Raw genomic sequence first — 18,240 nt, 5'->3', positions numbered from 1 at the left:
ATAAAGGCAAGCATGAACTACACATGCTTCCCAGGTGGGCGCTGTAAACGCTTCTGCGCTTCACCTTGCACAGGATGTAAGAGGATGCCCAATAAACGAGCCCCCTCGTGGGCAATCTAAAAAAATCTAATCTGAAGGTGTGTATGTGTGTGTATAATAATAATAATAATAATAATAATAATAATAATAATAATAAACGGTTTATTAATAGAGTTGCAGCCGGTGGCTGAAAATTTACAGACTTACATTTGATTTAGACATAATGATATAATATGCATTGAATACATTTACAGGGCTGTACAGTATATAAATCAGGAGTTGTTTATTATTTTAACAATAGATGGGATGGTGCTGTTCTTATATCTATCGGTGCGGGCTCTTATGAGCTGAATTTTGTTGTAGTGGCGGACTGCGTGAGTTGGGTGGGGGGCTGCAGGAGGTGGCGATGGCGAGGGTGGTGCAGTAGTCCACGGCCAAATCTTTCCAGTGATTGGTAGTGGAGGTCACTGAGGGATGGCATTTCCAGGGTGGAGAGAGCGTTGGTGTAGCCGGAGTATTCTGCGCCGAGCATGATTCTGCAGGCCCTTTTCTGTACCTTCTCTAGCTGATGTTGTTGGGTGGAGTTGAGAGAAGACGACCAGGCTGGTGACGCATACGTTAGTTTGGGGAGAATAAAGGCGTTGTAGATGGTCCTCAGCTCTGTGTGTGTGTGTGTGATTGTACACGACCCAAGGGATGGTCTTGCACAATCACCAGGCGGTTTGTGTATGAAGTAGAAGTGTCAGTAGTTCCAAATTGTGTTGAAACAATAATCAGGGTCAGGGGTCGGCAACCTTTTGAACAAACTGTGCCAGTTTTTAACATTTCTACTGCCATACGTGCCAACAATAATTCTCAGTATACTAATTATTGTCATGTGTATACTAATAAATAATGCTTTCACATATATTTGGTAAGATATATACTCAAATACTATAAAGTGCTCTCACCATTTAGTGTGATCCCTGTCCCTGCTTCCCCTTGCTCAGCGTTGCTATGTCGGGAGTATATCTGGGCACCTTAAGTTGCACACACCCCTCGGAGTAATCATTGTAACTCGGCTGCGATGAGGATTGAGGATATTCTTCATGTGTGAAAATATCTGCTCACATAGATATGTCGATCCAAAGGTTGAAAGCAGTGCGAAAGCAACCTTCTTCATGCAATAAAATTTCTCTAGTAGGGATGCCCAACAGCGTAGGATGGAGGCCTCATAATCACTCACAGTCGTTTCAAGTGATTTACGTAGTTCCGTGAACTTTACTACCCATAATGAAGAAGACTTAAAATCGATCAGCTGCATCTCCAAGTCCCCAATTTCCATCCATTCAAATAAAGACAAGTCCAAATCATTCTCCTCAAAGTTTTCATGTTTAATTAAAAAGGAAAACGTTGGGCCAATGTGCTGGAAATCTTGAAATCTGACAGAGAACTCTGACTTCAGTTCTTGCATGTACACTGCAATCTCTGTAGCGTTCAAATGATGATGTGCTGACCACCCCTTCAGGTGCTTGAAGCAGCAGAAAGTTGTAGTTTCAATATCCACCAAGTAAACTGCCAACTTTGCAATAAAAGTCTTCCAAGTGTCATACAAATCCACAACTGTTTGCCCTGCACCCTGAAGGCGAAGATTAAGGTCACTGAGGTGTTTGGTGATGTCTGAGAGAAACATAAGTTTCCCTACCCATTGGTCACCCTCCACCCTCCAGTTCGAGGTATTTTTGGTCCTTTTCTTTCCGAAAGATCCTGATTTCATCAAAGCATTCCACGAACCGTTCTGAAACCTTCCCGCAATTTAACCACCTAACATTGGAGTAAAGGGGTATGTCTCCATATGCACTATTCATCTCATCAAGAAAAGACTGGAATTGTCTGTGTGTAAGAGCAGATCGTTCAACGAAAAATTGAATTGTTTTGTCACAGTGGCCATTATTTTATTGACATCAGAGTTTGAAATTCTGGTGCACAGATTTTCTTGATGAATAATAATGCAGTGTAACTTCAGGATGGGGGTGCCCGATTTTATTCTCAATTAGCTTGGCAAATCCCCTGTGTTTTCCTACCATAGCAGGAGCGCCATCCGTTGTAACTGCAAATATTTTTTTTAATATCAACTTCTCTCTCCCCAAAATGGTCAATGAACGTTTTAACAATGTCATCTCCTTTGGTAGTACCATATATAGGTCTTAGGCAGCACAACTCCTCGTGTACCTCCGTGTCACTGTACCTGGCGACAATAGCCAAACGTGGTATGTCATTTATATCAACACTCTCATCAGCAGCAATACTGAACACAGTTGTATGAGTTAATGCAACAGTTTGCTGTTCTCTTATATTTGCAGCCGTGTCTGATATGCGCCTCTCTACTGTCCTGGCTGCAACAGGCACGTCTTTTATCCTTGAGATAATTGTGTGTTTGTTTGGTAAATCGCTAAATAAACTTGAGAGCTGTTGAGAAAGGCCTCCTTTACAATATATAATCCCCACCAATAAATGGTTTTCCATGTTTAGCAATACAGAGAAACTTTGTAGCTGGCCTCAGTTGCATGATCTTTGTTTTCACTCAGATTCTTCATAACACTTTGTTTTTTATAGCGGGATAGTGCCTTCTAAATTGCTTCAGCCTTGTCTGCATTGTTCTTAAATGTCTTCTCATAATGTCTCTTTACATTGATGTCCGGCAAACAACATTCTCGCAGCACAAAGAACACACAGCTCGACCATTCTTTAGAATAAATCTAAAGTATTTTGTCCAAGAGGGTTGAAACGATCGAAAGTCTAGTTTGGCTTTCTTGGCTACTTAATTATGAGTAGCTTCTGTTGCCGCGGCTGAAAGTACACTGACCGTGCCTGGCAGTTTGAGTAGCCAGTGTTACCACCTAGAAATAGAAATTCCCGCAAATAAAATATCCGGTAGATTGAATACTAATAGAAAAAATGATTGTGTAATTTCAATAAAAGTGATGTAAATACATATTCAAAATAATAAAGCATATAATTATACGCCAATTTATTAGATATAGAAAATATCCGAGAAAAAGAACACAAGGCGAGCTACCTATTTTGTGTAACTAAAATGGCAACACTGGGTTTGATGCAACACATGGCTACAGCTGAGCGGACGGGTACTGGACACCGTGAGTACTAGCTCGAGCTCATGTCACAGTTTGTTTATTTGAAATGGCGCTATTATTTTTAGATTTTGTAATATTTTTTAAAATCACTTGGCGTGCCATGGTCAACCCTCTCGCGTGCCAACTTTGGCACGCGTGGCAGGGGTTGCTGACTCCTGATCTAGGTAAACATCACCGTCAGTCATCGAACTTCTTAATGATAGGTTATGAAGTTAGTGTGTTCATAAGATGACGGGAGAAACTGTAGGAGACTTACAGCAAAGTTACGGATTAGGAAAGAAATGTATGGTAAAGGAAGTGCCGTGGTGAAAGGATGGATGAAAGAGTGGAGACGAGGAGAGAGGAAGAGAGAAACGCACACCACACACTGTACACACACCCTGAACACAGTGCATATGTTATAGAAATGGCGACCTGTGGCAACTTGTGGTTCGAGCCCAGGGCAGGGTGAAACTATGGGCAAGTTTCTTCACACCATTTGCCTCTGTCTACCCAGCAGTAATTGGGAACCTGGATGTTATTCGATTTGCGGATCGTATTCCGGGGTACAGTGCAGTTGGCGAGTTGTCCGATCGTCTCCGACTATTCCTTGACACTAGGTCATGCAGCTCGTTAATTCAGAGTGTGGTTGCTGTGGAGAAAACTGTAGCGGGCCAATTGGCCTATACTGGGCAGTCCCATTTACACCCAACCCCAATTGCTCATAACAGGGTGATTCGGCAAAGAGTACATTAAATTGGAGGATGGAATCATTGGATAATTCTAAACCACAATGTCTCTATGGTAAAATGTCAGATTCTGTATAGTTTCCATGTTAAATACATTTAAAATGTTGTATTAATGAGAGTGAATTTGAAGTGAAACCCCCGTAGGTTTTAGTAATCATTTATTCACAGATCTCTACAGTGTGACCCTTCTTTGTTACAACCTTAGGGGAAATTATCAAAGTCGCCCCCTTCTGTCTCAATGCAGACCTGTACACGTCGTACCAGTGATTGTCTGACGCTTTCCAGAGTGCCTGGACTATGTTTAATTTGCTCGCACCTGTCATGAACACGTGGGCATATGCAGAATCTGACATTGTGGTTTAGAATTATCCAAGGATTTCATCCTCCAATTTAATGTACTCTTTGCTGAATCACCCTGTATATCCATCCAACCTATGTTTGAAGCTATCCAGCATATTCGAGTTAATGATGATGTTTGGTAACTTGTTCCGCTCTTTCACTACTCTTATTTCCAAACCAATGTTGACCTATTTCGCGCCTAAATCTAAATTTGTCTAATTTGAAACTATTGTTACGAGTTCGTTCCTGGTTAGATAGTTTGAGTACCTTTGTAATGTCACATTTGTTTAGCCCTAACTTCCATTTATACACCTCGATCATATCGGCACTCACTCTACGTCTCTCGAGGGAGTGCAAATTGAGATGCTTTAACCTGTCTCGGTGCTCAGGGTTCCTAATGCCCGGGATTAGTCTTGTCATTCTCCTCTGAATTTTTTCTATGGATTCTATATCCATTCTGTAGTACGGTGACCAGAATTGAGGTGCATAATCCAAGTGAGGTCTCACAAGCGAAGATATAGTTTTAGGATGACCTCGCTAGTCTTGTAACTTGTATGAACCCAAGTACTTTATTATCCTTGTTTCGAGCAAATACACATTGCTTACATGGTTTAAGAATCCTACTTATCATAACTCCTAAATCTTTCTCACTGTCGTATTTCTCAATAACATCGTTGTTTATCTGGTTTCTCTGTTTACATCTCCTAGACGAAGTACTTTACATTTGTCAACATTGAATTTCATCTGCCATTTTTCAGACCATTCGAAAAATTTGTTTAGGTCTTTCTGTAGTTTTGTGGAGTCTTCGTCAGATTTAATTACTCGCCCTATTTTAGTGTCATCAGCAAATTTACTTATGTTGCTATCTATGTCGTTTATATATATATATATATATATATATATATATATATATATATATATATATATATATATATATATATATATATATATATATATATATATAATAAATAATAATGGTCCAAGTACTGAGCCTTGGGGTACTCCACTAGTGACGTTACTCCAATCGGATTTAGTGTCGTTAATGCTCACTCTCTGTTTCCTGTTGTGTAACCACACACTAATCCATTTTAGAATATCTTTTCCAATGCCATGAGCCTCCACTTTTCTTATTAGTCTTTCGTGGGGGACTCTGTCAAAGGCTTTGCTAAAGTCAAGATATACCACATCATAGTCGTGCCTGTCGTCCACTTATTCGAAAACAGCTGAAAAGAATGATAATAGATGAGTTAGATATGAACGCTCGCTTGTGAAGCCATGTTGGGAATCACTGATCAACTTGTGCTTCTCCAGGTGATTTCGAATAGAGTTTGAAATTATTGTTTCCAGTATTTTGCCTACAATTGATGTTAAACTGATTAGACGGTAGTTAGAGGATAGTGATCTTTCTTCCTTCTTGAAAATCGGCATTACATTCGCTATCCTCCGGGATTCTTGTACTATACTCTTTTTTAAGGACATGTTAAACAAATTTCTATGGGCATACTAAGCTCTTCCTTACATTCCTTTAATACTCTGGCAAATATTTCATTGGGACCTGGTGACTTATTAGGCTTTAGCGTGTCTATTTACTTATTAACATCGTTACTAGTCACTACTATCTCGCTTAATCTAATTCCTTCACTATCTCTGTATATAGTCGGTGCTTCGGGTATCATGTTTAAATTTTCGGTGGTGAAAACTGTTGAAAAATATCTATTCAGATTATTGCTCATTTTTCCGTAATTGTCATTTAGCTCACATTTGAAAGCATCCCTTGGGGTTTGACTTCACCTCCCTTGCTACCTTCAGTTAATTATTCCTCTTTGCCTTTCTTATCTCGGTCTTAACCCTACTGGCCAATTCCTTATAATAATCTTCCGAGGTAAACTTCACCACAATTTATTCTCCTACTTATAGATTTATTCTCATACCTACCTTAAATTCACGGCAAGGTGGCCCTTGGGCCAGCCATCCTCGTTACACGAGGGGCAACCATTATATGTTATATGAGTTAAAGTGTTAATCGTGGTAACTTTCTCAAATGTACTCTATTTACTAACACCAAGTTACTTGTACTAATCCAGATTATACTAAATGTGATATGAAAATTCCTTGGGCTAAATGTACAGTATACATGTATATCAAGTGCCACTAAGAGAGCTCAGGCTCTCAATTGACTCAGCCATGTCAATATTGTTATTATTGTCCACTCTGTAACAATATTTTTCTGTCTAAAGTCTGAGGCAGACATTTTCGGGGCAATAAGGACACAGCATTTAACTAAAGTATGGGTAGTGACCTTTGATCTCCTCCACCTTGCAGGAGAGGCAAGCTTCGCCTGGTGCTATTACGCGATGAAACAGTATTTGGACAACTTTGGGAGATGTTATCATTGTCAACAGAATGGACACATTAGCAGGTGTCAGAGGAGAAAAAAATTACGCCTGGCGTGTGTGTCCTGCAGCCAATAGAAACATGATAGTAGTGCATACATAAGCCTGCACTCTGCTACTTCCACTACCAGGTAATTTTACTTTGCTCCAGCAAAGGAGAAAACCTTTCTACACTCCGTTCACACTGGTGAGACCTACATAGCGCCATAGCTCGCCACCAAGTTCGTGACCCGCAGCCAGACCACAGTCTACGGACAACTCCCCCTCTCACACCCACTGGTTGTACATATAAGAAAGCACAACCACAATGGGGACTCCCTTGACAGGACTCCTCCCCTCAATGCCCAGTCATCGACATCTAAGAATGTTGTATTTACTACGGTGGGTCCTGTGCAGGCATTAATTGCTACCGTTGCTTCAGCGGCTCATAGGCCGGCACCAGTCGATGATGCTACTTCATGGGAGACTGGATCAACACCAGCAGGCAATGCCGCCCCTGCATCTTCATTGTCAGCATTAGCTGTCCCTTTCTCCTTGGAGGCAGGATGGCCAACAGAATGAATGAGGTCAATGTAAACAAACCGAGCTGCTACCACCTGCCTCCCGGTTAGTACCAACCCGGGGTGACAACAGTTAATTCATAATCCCTGGACAGGGAATTCAAGAGGCTTAACTAAGAGTAGCCTCTAAGTGTTACTTACAGTTCTTCCCTGGAGAGGATTTACATAATATCCTCTTAGATCTTATCAATATACGTACATACTGCAGTGTGTATAAACAATAAAATACAGAAAATGTCAAGACGTAATTACCTCGAGAACCTGTTACCAAGAGTACTAGACAATAGTGTGGTGGTAGCCAGACGCTATCACAAGATTTTATTAATTTTGCCAGGACCACCTGGGGTCCCTGATCAATGGTAATATCAAGGTGCAAAGGTGTGTAAAGTGTCAGGTCTCTAACTAATTCCTTGTTTATATGCATATACTGTAGGTGGTACTTGACAGGGTATATTGGATCCGGTTTAGATATCTGAGCAAGATTTGTGGCGGAGTTTCTATCCGTGGATGTGGTTACTGATATACTGACGGTCACACAATATGGAACAGGTCTGAAAGTAATTCCAGGAACGAACGGGTCGCTCTAAGACGATCTGCGCCTTGGTAGTCTCCAGACTGTTCAATAGAGTGGATGGCTGTGGGAGCTACGTGCACTAGATACCGTCGGCATGAAGTCCACGCTCGATGCCACCAGCTGTTGGAAGGTCAACTGAAGTGCTAAAGGTTATGATTAAGCCTGAATGTATTTCAACCCTTCTAATTTTGGGTTCTCTGAGATGAGTGTGTGCTGTTATAGCTGGTTAATTATAGGTTCTGTCGAAGTTAACCAGGCTGGTACATTTATGTTATATTGGGTTAGAGTAGCGAAACCCAATTGTCTGTTTCTTCCTTTATTGAAGAACTATCATTCATACAATTCCTGAGTGTATATCAACCGTAACTTCCACTATTTATGAGTGTGAAGAGAAAGGACGGCGGCTATGTAAATAGACCGTTTAATCATGTCCTTTCGATGTGAGATTATGAGTGGGACTTCTATGAGTAGTGACCCATCGAGGGAGAACGGAATAGGCACGTCGTCCTCCCTCGAGGGAAGATGGAACCATCCACGATGGCTCTCAAATAACGTCTTCCTCTAGTCAAGGATATCAAACTACTGCCCGCTTTAGGTGGCCGTGGAGCCGGCTACTTAATGTCTTAACTCAGTATAATATGACGCAGCTTCCCATGGACACACCTTATCACGTGCACTGAACATGTCACCTCATAGCTAGTGGAAAGTTACAGGGGATGAATCAATATATAAATCAAATGTAATTAACCCGTTTATATAATTCTTCTGTTTATGAATCAGGGGCCATTACATCGCCCAGTTGATCTTCTTGGGGCAAACTGACAGTTTTTACATATTATACATTTTGTGTGTAGGTGAAAACACTTTTTGGTGTGCCACTCTTATTCCATGTACAATTCTTAAGATTTTATGAAAGTTTCTCAGTAGACTGAAATTACATGAATATAAAACTTAGGAGTGTGAGGTGTAAGTCTTGGGAAATATTGTACTTACATTTTGTTGTGTGTGTGTGTGTGTGTGTGTGTGTGTGTGTGTGTGTGTGTGCGTGCGCGGGTGGGGAGGGGGGCACTCGATACTGTACAATGAGATGCAGCGATACTGATAAGTTACTTGACACTTGTTGATCTGCATATATCACTGGATCATACCTAATAGATAATTTACATCATCTGTATGCTTACACATTATTGTGCCTACACGCTAGCATGTCAACACAGTCTTCAGCCCCCATGAAGTGAGGACGTACTATCGTGGACAAAAGTTCGCTCCTTCCCAAACTGAAGCAGTATCGACTCGCACAGCACACCCGCACCAGATAACAATCAGGGTAAGTCAGTTGGAGACTCATACCCGTGTCTCAGTTTCACTACAGGGAGCGAACTTTTGTCCACGATAGTACTTGGCGCCTCTCCTGTCAGTTCATTGGCCCTCTTCCTCCTTCCCTGACTCTTCCTCTCCACCAGGATTTATTAACACCCTTTGCACTGTATGTTATTCAGTGTAAAGATTGGCGATCAACACACAATTGACATACGAAAGTGACAATTTTAATTCGAAAAGAATGGAAACAAGTGTTGGACAGTGGACATAACTGACAAACCAGTGGTCAGCAGTCAGTGGTCACAGCCAACTTGGACCTTACATGCACCAGTGGCGAAGACCACCACCAACACCGGATGTGAAATGAGGACACCCAGCAACACCGGGTGAGAAACAAGAACTCTCTGTGTGAGGTGGGAAGTCCTACCAAAACCTCGTGATAGGTGTAAAAAACATGCAACAGCGAACAAGGAAGGTAATTGTATCCAGTGGCAAACCTACATACTGAGCTACATCTACTACAAGCACTTTAACAACCCAGCCTGTTTACCGTGCTGACACTTAAAACACTTCCCATCATCTTCAGTTTTTAAAAAATTCAGGACTAGGTGCCATTAACATCTGCAGAGATAAGTCCACTTTTGTCTCAATTCCTTATTTTGGGGAAAGTGATAAACCTCAACATTTCCTTACTGTCTGCCCGAATAACACCCAAGCACTGCACAATTAGGCATTCTTCGTCATATCATAGTAGATGAGAAACGGTGAAATGGAATATAAGATGTCACTGATATCGAAACAGTTTTAATATTGAAAGAGTTTATTTAGCCAGAAAATACAGTCACAGCGTGGATAATAATATCATATTGACTAGGCTAAGCCAATTAAGAACCTGAGCAGCTGAGTGGTAGGTTGACCTGTTGACCCACAGTCCCACTAGACACTGGGGGTCACACGCGCGACCCACAGGACCCAAGTGATGCCATACATGTAGGTGAACGCGTTTTCGCTCAGAGGAGTAGACCTGGTTGGTAATCTGTGGATCTTGTTGTCAAGGGTACTGCTGGCGCGTCGTGGCAGTTAACGGGGTAGTTTCAAGGCCAGCTCTTTTATAACCACTGAGGAAACTACCATATACATATTGCCTATGTATTCGCATTTATTCCTGTTGCAGAAGGGATATGTGAATTGGCAGTCATACAAACTAACGTACGCACAGCGCTAACACCATGTAGTTATCACAATGTAGTTATACGCCAATTACTAGAAAAACTGTGTTTCATGCGCATGTACATAATGTGCAATATTTTTTCTTTCCTGATGAAACTAATGTCATTTTAAAATGCCACGATGGTGGTAAGCAGTTAGTTGTGAAAGATTATTATAAGGCTCCGGATTACTGCGAGATAACTTGTAGTTCATTGAAGACCTTGCCTTCTCATCAGCATTTTGCATTGAATTTAAATCTTACTTCAGATTTAATTCCTTTGTTTCAAGTCCTTAACTTCATTATTGGTGAACTTAATATTGTCTCAGAGAAGTTGACAGTTATTTTTACTTGAAAGAGTCACAGTTTGCTGATTTAGATGATCATCTGCCATTTTATTTTGCACGGGGATTTTCAATAACGAGTTTAACTATTCCCACTATAGTGTTAATTCTGGCAGTGATATTTTTGTTTTGCTATTATAAGTCAGTGTCTTCCAAGTTGAACATTGTACATAAGATACTAGCCCGTAAGACACTTAAGTCTAGGACCCCAGTAGTTGATGAGCCTACGGTTCCAGAGTCCCCAGCTTAGAGTCTACACATATGTTTGAAACATGGTTAGGTTTATGTATAGGATGTATTCTACGAGATTAGTTTATTCCTCGTGGAAGCTTGGAAGGTGGTGACCGAGCGATGTATTAGCCCCTTAGTCTTTATATAAATGTCAGGGCAGTACATTGGGTTTATATAATCATATCACCCCATGCAACTTTCCACTGGCTATGAGTTGACATGGTCACATCACGTGATGGGTAGGTTCCTTGAGGCACGGCCTTAAGACTGTTAAGGTCAGCGTTTAAAAGCTGGTTGCCTGCAGCATTGTTACTTGACACCTCACACCAACCGGACGTATTTAGTCGAGCTATTTAACATAGCCTCCGTCCTCCTCTTAACACTCATAGCTACAGTGGATTAAGTTACGGTGATATACACTTGGAACTGTATCTGAGATAGTTCCTAAATAAATAGATAACAGACAATTGGGTTTTGCTACTAAAACCCTATATAATATACATGTTCGAGCCTCATTAACCCAGATGGAATCAACGGTTAAAGGACCTAGAACATAAAACGTATGTGTTCGCTCGAAGATTATTCTCTTTTTTTTTGTACTGAAAATTCTTGCTCTTCAAGTGACCCACTCCTAAATGTCACCACATATAACTTTTATCATCTTTATTAATTTTATATTTTCAGTCTTTGGCTGTTATGTTATTTCAATAAACCGTTGATTGTTGTTATTATTATTATTATTATTATTATTATTATTATTATTATATGTGCATGCCTAATTCTGATAGTTCATCTTTTGTAGCTTGATTTAAAGATTTGGGTTAGAATCAGGAGAGCAGGTCAGGTTGTACTATCTGGTAGCCCCGTTTCAGTAACCTGGGATTCCGACACTCTTACCAGGAAGTGTGATCCGTACCAATACTTGGAATCAGACAGCCGGGATCTAATAACTGACTAGGCTCATCCGGATGTAGTAAGCCCTTTCATGTAACCTTAATCACGAATCCTAAATCTCATGGCTAAGTATGGAAGCCTATTAAAGTAGTTTGACACTATTAGCCTGCCTAGGAGATGTATAAAGTACTTAGTCTAAGAGATGTAAACAGAGAAACAGATCCCAGAAGAACAACGATGTTATAGAGAAATTCGACTGTGAGAAAGATTTAGGAGTATTTATAAGTATGAATCTTAAACCAAGTAAACAATGTGTATTTGTTCGAAACAAGGCTAAAAAAGTACTTGGGTCCATACAAAGGAGTGTTAGTTACAAGACTAGCGAGGTCATCCTAAAGCTATATCTTGTACTTGTGAGACCTCACTTGGATTACACAGTTCAATTCTGGTCACCATACTACAGAATGGATATAGAATCCATAGAAAGAATTCAGAGGAGAATGACAAGACTAATCCCGGGCATTATGAACCTTGAGTACAGAGACAGGTTAAAGCCTCTTAATTTGATATGATTCAGGTGTATAAATGGAAGTCAGGGCTAAACAAAGGTGACATTACAAAGGTACTCAAACTACCCAACCAGGGTAAACACTAGAGTTACAGACTGCTTACGGGACTGTAATTAAATTTTGAGTATGAGAACTTTTCGGGACTGTAAGGAGTTTGTAAGTTAAGGTACTGTATCTCTGATACTGTACGTAACTGATGAGGTGTTTTGAGTAGGCGGCCCCTGATCCCTGACTTTTCTATTCCTACAATGACATGGTCTGAACTTTGGTTAAGTACCATCTCTGTCTCCATTACCACACTCCCAGGTCTGTTGGCTGATTGACAGCACCTTTGAAAATCTTATGATGGTTTGCCACAATAAGAACATCTTCAAATAAGGAGTCTGCAATAGGCCGGTTGGCCTGTGCATGGCAGCTCCTGTCTAGAGTTACAACCACTCTTTATCATCCACGAATCTATCTAGCCTCCTTTTAGAAGTTTCCAGCACTTACTACAAAGCTGCTAAGCTTATTCCACTCGTCTACCACCCTATTTGTAAACCTGTTCCTTCCTATCTCCCTCCTAAACCTAAACTTATCCAACTTAAATCCGTTGCTACGAGTCCTATCCTGCTCGGATATTATAAGAACTTTATCTATATCTCCTTTATTGATTCCTTTCACCCACCTAAATACTTCTATCGTATCTCCCCGCTCTCTTCGTCTCTCTAGGGAATGCAAGTCTAGTTTCTTTAATCTATCTTGATATGGAAGGTTTCTAAGTCCCGGAATCACTTTCGTCATTCTTCGCCGCACCGACTCCAATGAATTGATATCCATTCTATAATAAGGGCACCAGAACTGAACAGCATTTCCCCGTATACTAGTGAATATATTATAGTCATGATCAATTGTTGTGTCGCCGGTGACCTCACCCGTTCCTACCGGGGACTGAACCTGACTGTTCCCAGGTGGCCTCACCTAGGTACCTTCTTAACCCCTCATAATCCCCCAATCGAAAGTCTGGGACTCTGACCATATTGTCATTGTTTTTCGATTCCCAATTTAGGGTGAACCTGATTTCTCTGTGATCACTGTTCCCTAGTTCTCCCTACTGTGATATCTCTGATAATATTTTCTTTATTTGTTAATACTAGGTCTAATATATTGTCACCTCTAGTAGGTTCTGTAATTAGTTGTTTTAAAAGAATTGTCCTGTACTGCGTCTAGGAAGTCTTCGGATTCAGTCACCTACAATGTTGTCCCGGTCAATATTTCTGAAGTTGAAATCCCCCATAATGCACAGGTTAGTGTATTTTGCTGTCCTATTCATTTCCTGCCATATGAGCTGAGCTTCTTTCTCAAGACTTGGGGGCCTGTAAATCACTCCCATAATTAGTTTTTCTCTTCCTTCTGCAATTTCTACGCATACAGACTCAGTTCCTATTTCACCCTTTATTGAATTATTAATACAACATTTTAATGTATCCCTGACAAAAAAGTGCGAATCCTCCCCCCTTCCTACCTTCCCTGTCCTTGTGAAAAAGGTTGTACCCTTCTATGTGGTACTCTGATAAAAAGTTCTTGCTCGCCAGATTCATCCAAGTTTCGGTAATTCCAATAACGTCTACATTCTCGGTACATACAACCGCTCTCAGCAAGTCTATTTTATTTCGAACGCTCCTACTGTTTGTATAGTTTACATTTAAACTTACCCTTCCCTGGTCCTGTTTTACCCCTTGTCCTAAGTAACCAATTTTACTCCCCAGGACCAGCTTGTTTTTGACTCCCACTTACCCCCCCCACCCCGTCCTCCTTTCCAGTGACAATTTTACGCTCCAGGGATGCAGACAACGTCTTTACCCCCGCGCGAGACAAGTGTACTCCGTCACGACTGTACAGGTAGTCGTTGCCATAGAATGGTTGCTAGATATCAATGAATGCCCAACCATTGCTTGCACAATGTTTCTCCAGTCGGCAATTTATAGCAATTGCCCTGGACAGCCATTCACCACCAACTCCTCTTCTAGGCAAGACACCACATACTATCAGGATCCCTCCCCTATCTCTAACCTTCCCGAGCGCCTCCCTATACCTCTTGAAAAGTTCCTCACTCCTAACCTTTACCTGTGTTGTTACCTCCTACACAAAGTCACACTACTGGCTTGGTACCCTCCCCTGACAAATCCCTATCTATCCTCTCAGCTACATGCTCTATCCCAGCCCCAGGAAAACACACCCTAGTCCTACGTTTCCTATCTCTTGCACAAAAAGGCGGCCCGGCCGTTTGGTGGTTCCGGCTGGAGCTCTTGGCGCAGCCAGACAGGATTGGGGATTTGGGGATATGAAAGGACACTGCAGGTTTGCAAGTGTGAGCGGACCATAGCTCTTACCACCAACCCCCACTCGTGGACTTGGTCAGTTTCGGAGTGACACGTCCCCGAACCGGGGTCCGCTCGTCTGGTGACCGAAGTGCTGTGAGATTGGCGTTTCTATCGCATTGTACAATTGCGTGACACAACCGCGCAATGATACATAAATAAGAACAATATTCATTATTCTTTTTCTTTATAATACTGTTTCTTAATAGAAATACATATTTACTTTTTTATTTAACTATTGTTAGTGATATCGAGTAAATTAAACGATATTAACGTGATCAATAGAGAAAGAGGAATACCTTACTACTTCCCGAAAAGTAATCCGTCTTGCGGGTGCCAACTAGTGTTTTTACAGCTAATTTTTGTACACCGCGTAATCATTTCCCTAATCTAACGAGCCAATTAAATCATTAATTAATTAGCAAATTATTTACATATACCACATTGGATTGTTATTTCAAGTCCGATAACATTCAAGATCACTACTACTGCGGTGCTTTAAGGACCTGGAGGATAAAGGTGGAAATTAATTCCCACAATAATAAAGGAAGAAAACTAAGAGAAAAACAACATTGGTTTAGGCAATTCGAGAAACCTTCTAACAGAGAAAAGGATCCCTTGAAAATAATGTAAATGAACACTAAATATTAAGAAAACATACCTTGATATGTAAAAAAAAAAGAGTAAACAAACCTAACCTAAACTTACATAATTTATTTTCTTTTTGTATCTGGGTTGTGTGACCTGTGGTGGGGTAGCAGTGGTGGGAGTCAGTGGCCGTCAGTTCACATGTGGTTAAAGGAAGGGCACTTCAGCGTTTTTTAAGTGTTAAATATTTTAGACGAAATACTTGATATTGAACTTCAGAAGCATAATGAAACTTAATTATGACTAAATTCAAAACAGGTAGTTGTATGTTTAATGAGTAGAGCACCGTCCTGCACCTCACGGAACATCTGAAGAGGGAATAGGGGAGCAAGGTGGGTGTGTGTGTGGGGGGGGGGGGCTGTATAAAATAATATAAAAATATATTCTTATCAAAGCAGATGGTTACTGCGGTGTCGAAACTTCACCTTCTTAACTCAAAGACCACGAACAAATGAAGTAATCACTCACCACTGTTACCCGCTCTGCTCACCACCTGGAGGGGGTGGGGTAGGGGGGTGTACAATATTCAAGTAGAGTTGTAGGAATGGTGTACACCTTGAGATAATAGTTTGTCATTCTAAACAAACATGTAAAATGCGGTAATAAAAATGCTGAGCAACTGGTGAAAAAAATAATTTAATATATGATAGTTATTACCAGTGTATAGGTATAATTAGTATATATTGTTAAGTTACTGATACTATTCTAGTGTGGCATTAAGAGATCTCAGTTTGTCCAGGAAAGTGAATATGGAGGGAGTAATAGCCTCAGCAGCATCCAGGCTGGCAATGTGATCCCTGTTAACCTTGAAGCCCCGAAAGTTTGCACTGGCCCGTAAAACTGGACGAACTGAACGTAAAAGCCCTACTATATTCCCCTGGCCACGATTTAGATTGTTGGAGGTCTGATTCCCTCCCAGGCCAGAGAAGTGAGATATCTTGGGTATGATGTCGAGGACGGTGGAGATTATTCCCTCGGATTTTTTAAGTATTCTTGCCTGGGGCTGTAACACATCGCTGGTCTCGAAGATCTTGCCAGCTTCTTTACTCTGAGGCAACGGTGTTGCCAGGCAGGCGAACAACGCCACGCACATTGCAGTCTGGTGAAGAATTATGAAACTGTTAACATATTGTCTTACAAATAACATGTATAGAAAACCAATTATGTATTCTGATGCCTAGAAACAAACTACGAGCAAAGAAACCTGACAGTGTGTACAGTATCTCAAAAAATATTGGCATGTCCCAATATCTGTCACCCGTGGTCTCATAATGTTTCACACAGAGTGAGGACCGAAGTGACGCAACACCGATAAGAAAATATAAAATAAATGTCTCTCCTCAGGGGGAATATTAAGAGTTATCAAGACAAATCTGTTGACTGTGGGTAACTTTGTATTACTATAAGGTTTTATCATTTGTAACCATCGAAAAGTTTTGAAGTGAACAAGTATAGACACGATTCTACATTGATTAGTCCGGACCAGAAGCAAATAAGATACTGCACTGTAATAGAATTGCACTGGACACGCTCAAAAGTTTTCATAATGATAAAAATCCCGTCTCACAGTGCTGTATCATTATTACAGTGACACAATGGTTTTCCGTCGCTACAATTTGAAACGTCTAGACGAAATGCTTTGATATGATCCCCAGTGTATCAACATAAGTTGGTACGCCTACTCGCCATATCAACAACAGTTAAGAGATGGGGGTAGGATTGGGGGAGGGAGTCGTCCATGTATGGCGTACTAAATACTTCAATATAACAAGAAATACCATTAAGCTATATTAGTGCATGTATCGTTCGAAAAAGTATATACTCGTTCATGCTCAAAGGTCTCGGATGTGGAACTACCAACCGTCCAGAAACAGGTTGAGTAACATTGCTCGGAAAGTCTTGAATCACATCGACCCCCATGGCTAACGATACTTTTGGGGGACTGTACAGTACGTCAGGTTCAGACAATAATAGTAATAGCCTTATTAGCTATCACAAGACAAGTTATCACAAGATAAAGCCTAACACTTGCCTAGAGGTAAGGAGGGAATCACAAATACTCAGCCAGGCACTCACTTGGATTCAATGTGGTACTCACCTGAAGACAGCGAAACAGACCTGGTCATAGAGTGGCATTCTCCTGGATACTGCGAAGCGGGCACTAGGTTACAGCGTGACACTCATTTGAACACAGAAACACTCACCTGTGAATACATATTATTATGGGAGACAAACATTAAGTGCCGGGCTCCTCAGCATGACACCCTTTTATATTGCCAACAACCACGTGCTCGCACTGATAATAAATGTAAAAAGGTTTCCTTCAGAGCGCAAGAGGTCACTCGTTTTAAAAGTTGTTTTATTCTGTTGTTTCACTCCTGTATGGATAACGTTGCCCTATAGAATTTGAGATACTATGAAAAGGAAATCCTTTAACACCCCTACAAAAAATATCATGGACTGTCTTCAAATTCACGTTAAATCATCATAAATGAACCTGAAATTAAGAAAATATAAATGCTTCACTCTCTCTTTGACAGGTACTTGAACGGGCAATGTTCGGTGGATTTGGAATCCTGTGTACCGCCGGCAAGGTGGTAGTACTCGTTTTGCCCTCGGTGCCCACGGTTTCTCGGTAGCTGTCCGTCACACTAGAATAACTCGGTAGGGTATATCCTTCTTTCCTCACACTGCCAAACTGTGGAATGTTCTGCCTTCTTCTGTGTTTCCATACTCATATAACCTGTCTCACTTCTAAAGGCTAGTTTTCCGGCATCTTCGTGGTATAAATTCATAAAAAAAATTTCTTTTATATTTTTAATTTCTTATTACTCTAATTTTTTTCGCCCCCTAGGCCCCGTTGTGGGTCGATGACCTGTGCTCGGGTGGGCTAATCCCCG

The 18,240-nt window shown here is 41.0% G+C and overlaps 1 protein-coding gene across 1 annotated transcript; it reads right to left on the bottom strand.

Annotated features, from left to right (window-relative positions):
* Window positions 1-15,957: 15,957 nt before the first annotated feature.
* LOC121868761 lies at window positions 15,958-17,582 on the bottom strand. The gene is made up of 2 exons (XM_042369646.1): window positions 17,545-17,582; window positions 15,958-16,439 (listed from the first exon to the last, which is right to left on the bottom strand). The coding sequence occupies exons 1-2, from the start codon at window positions 17,575-17,577 to the stop codon at window positions 16,041-16,043; spliced, it is 432 nt and encodes a 143-aa protein (XP_042225580.1). The 5' UTR covers window positions 17,578-17,582; the 3' UTR covers window positions 15,958-16,040.
* Window positions 17,583-18,240: the final 658 nt, after the last annotated feature.

Source organism: Homarus americanus, unplaced genomic scaffold (genome assembly GCF_018991925.1).
Source record: "Homarus americanus isolate GMGI-L3 unplaced genomic scaffold, GMGI_Hamer_2.0 scaffold30535, whole genome shotgun sequence".
NCBI classification, from domain to species: Eukaryota; Metazoa; Arthropoda; class Malacostraca; order Decapoda; family Nephropidae; genus Homarus; species Homarus americanus.
The sequence above is the reverse complement of the archived record's forward strand: the minus strand, read 5'-3'. Positions and strand labels throughout refer to the sequence as shown.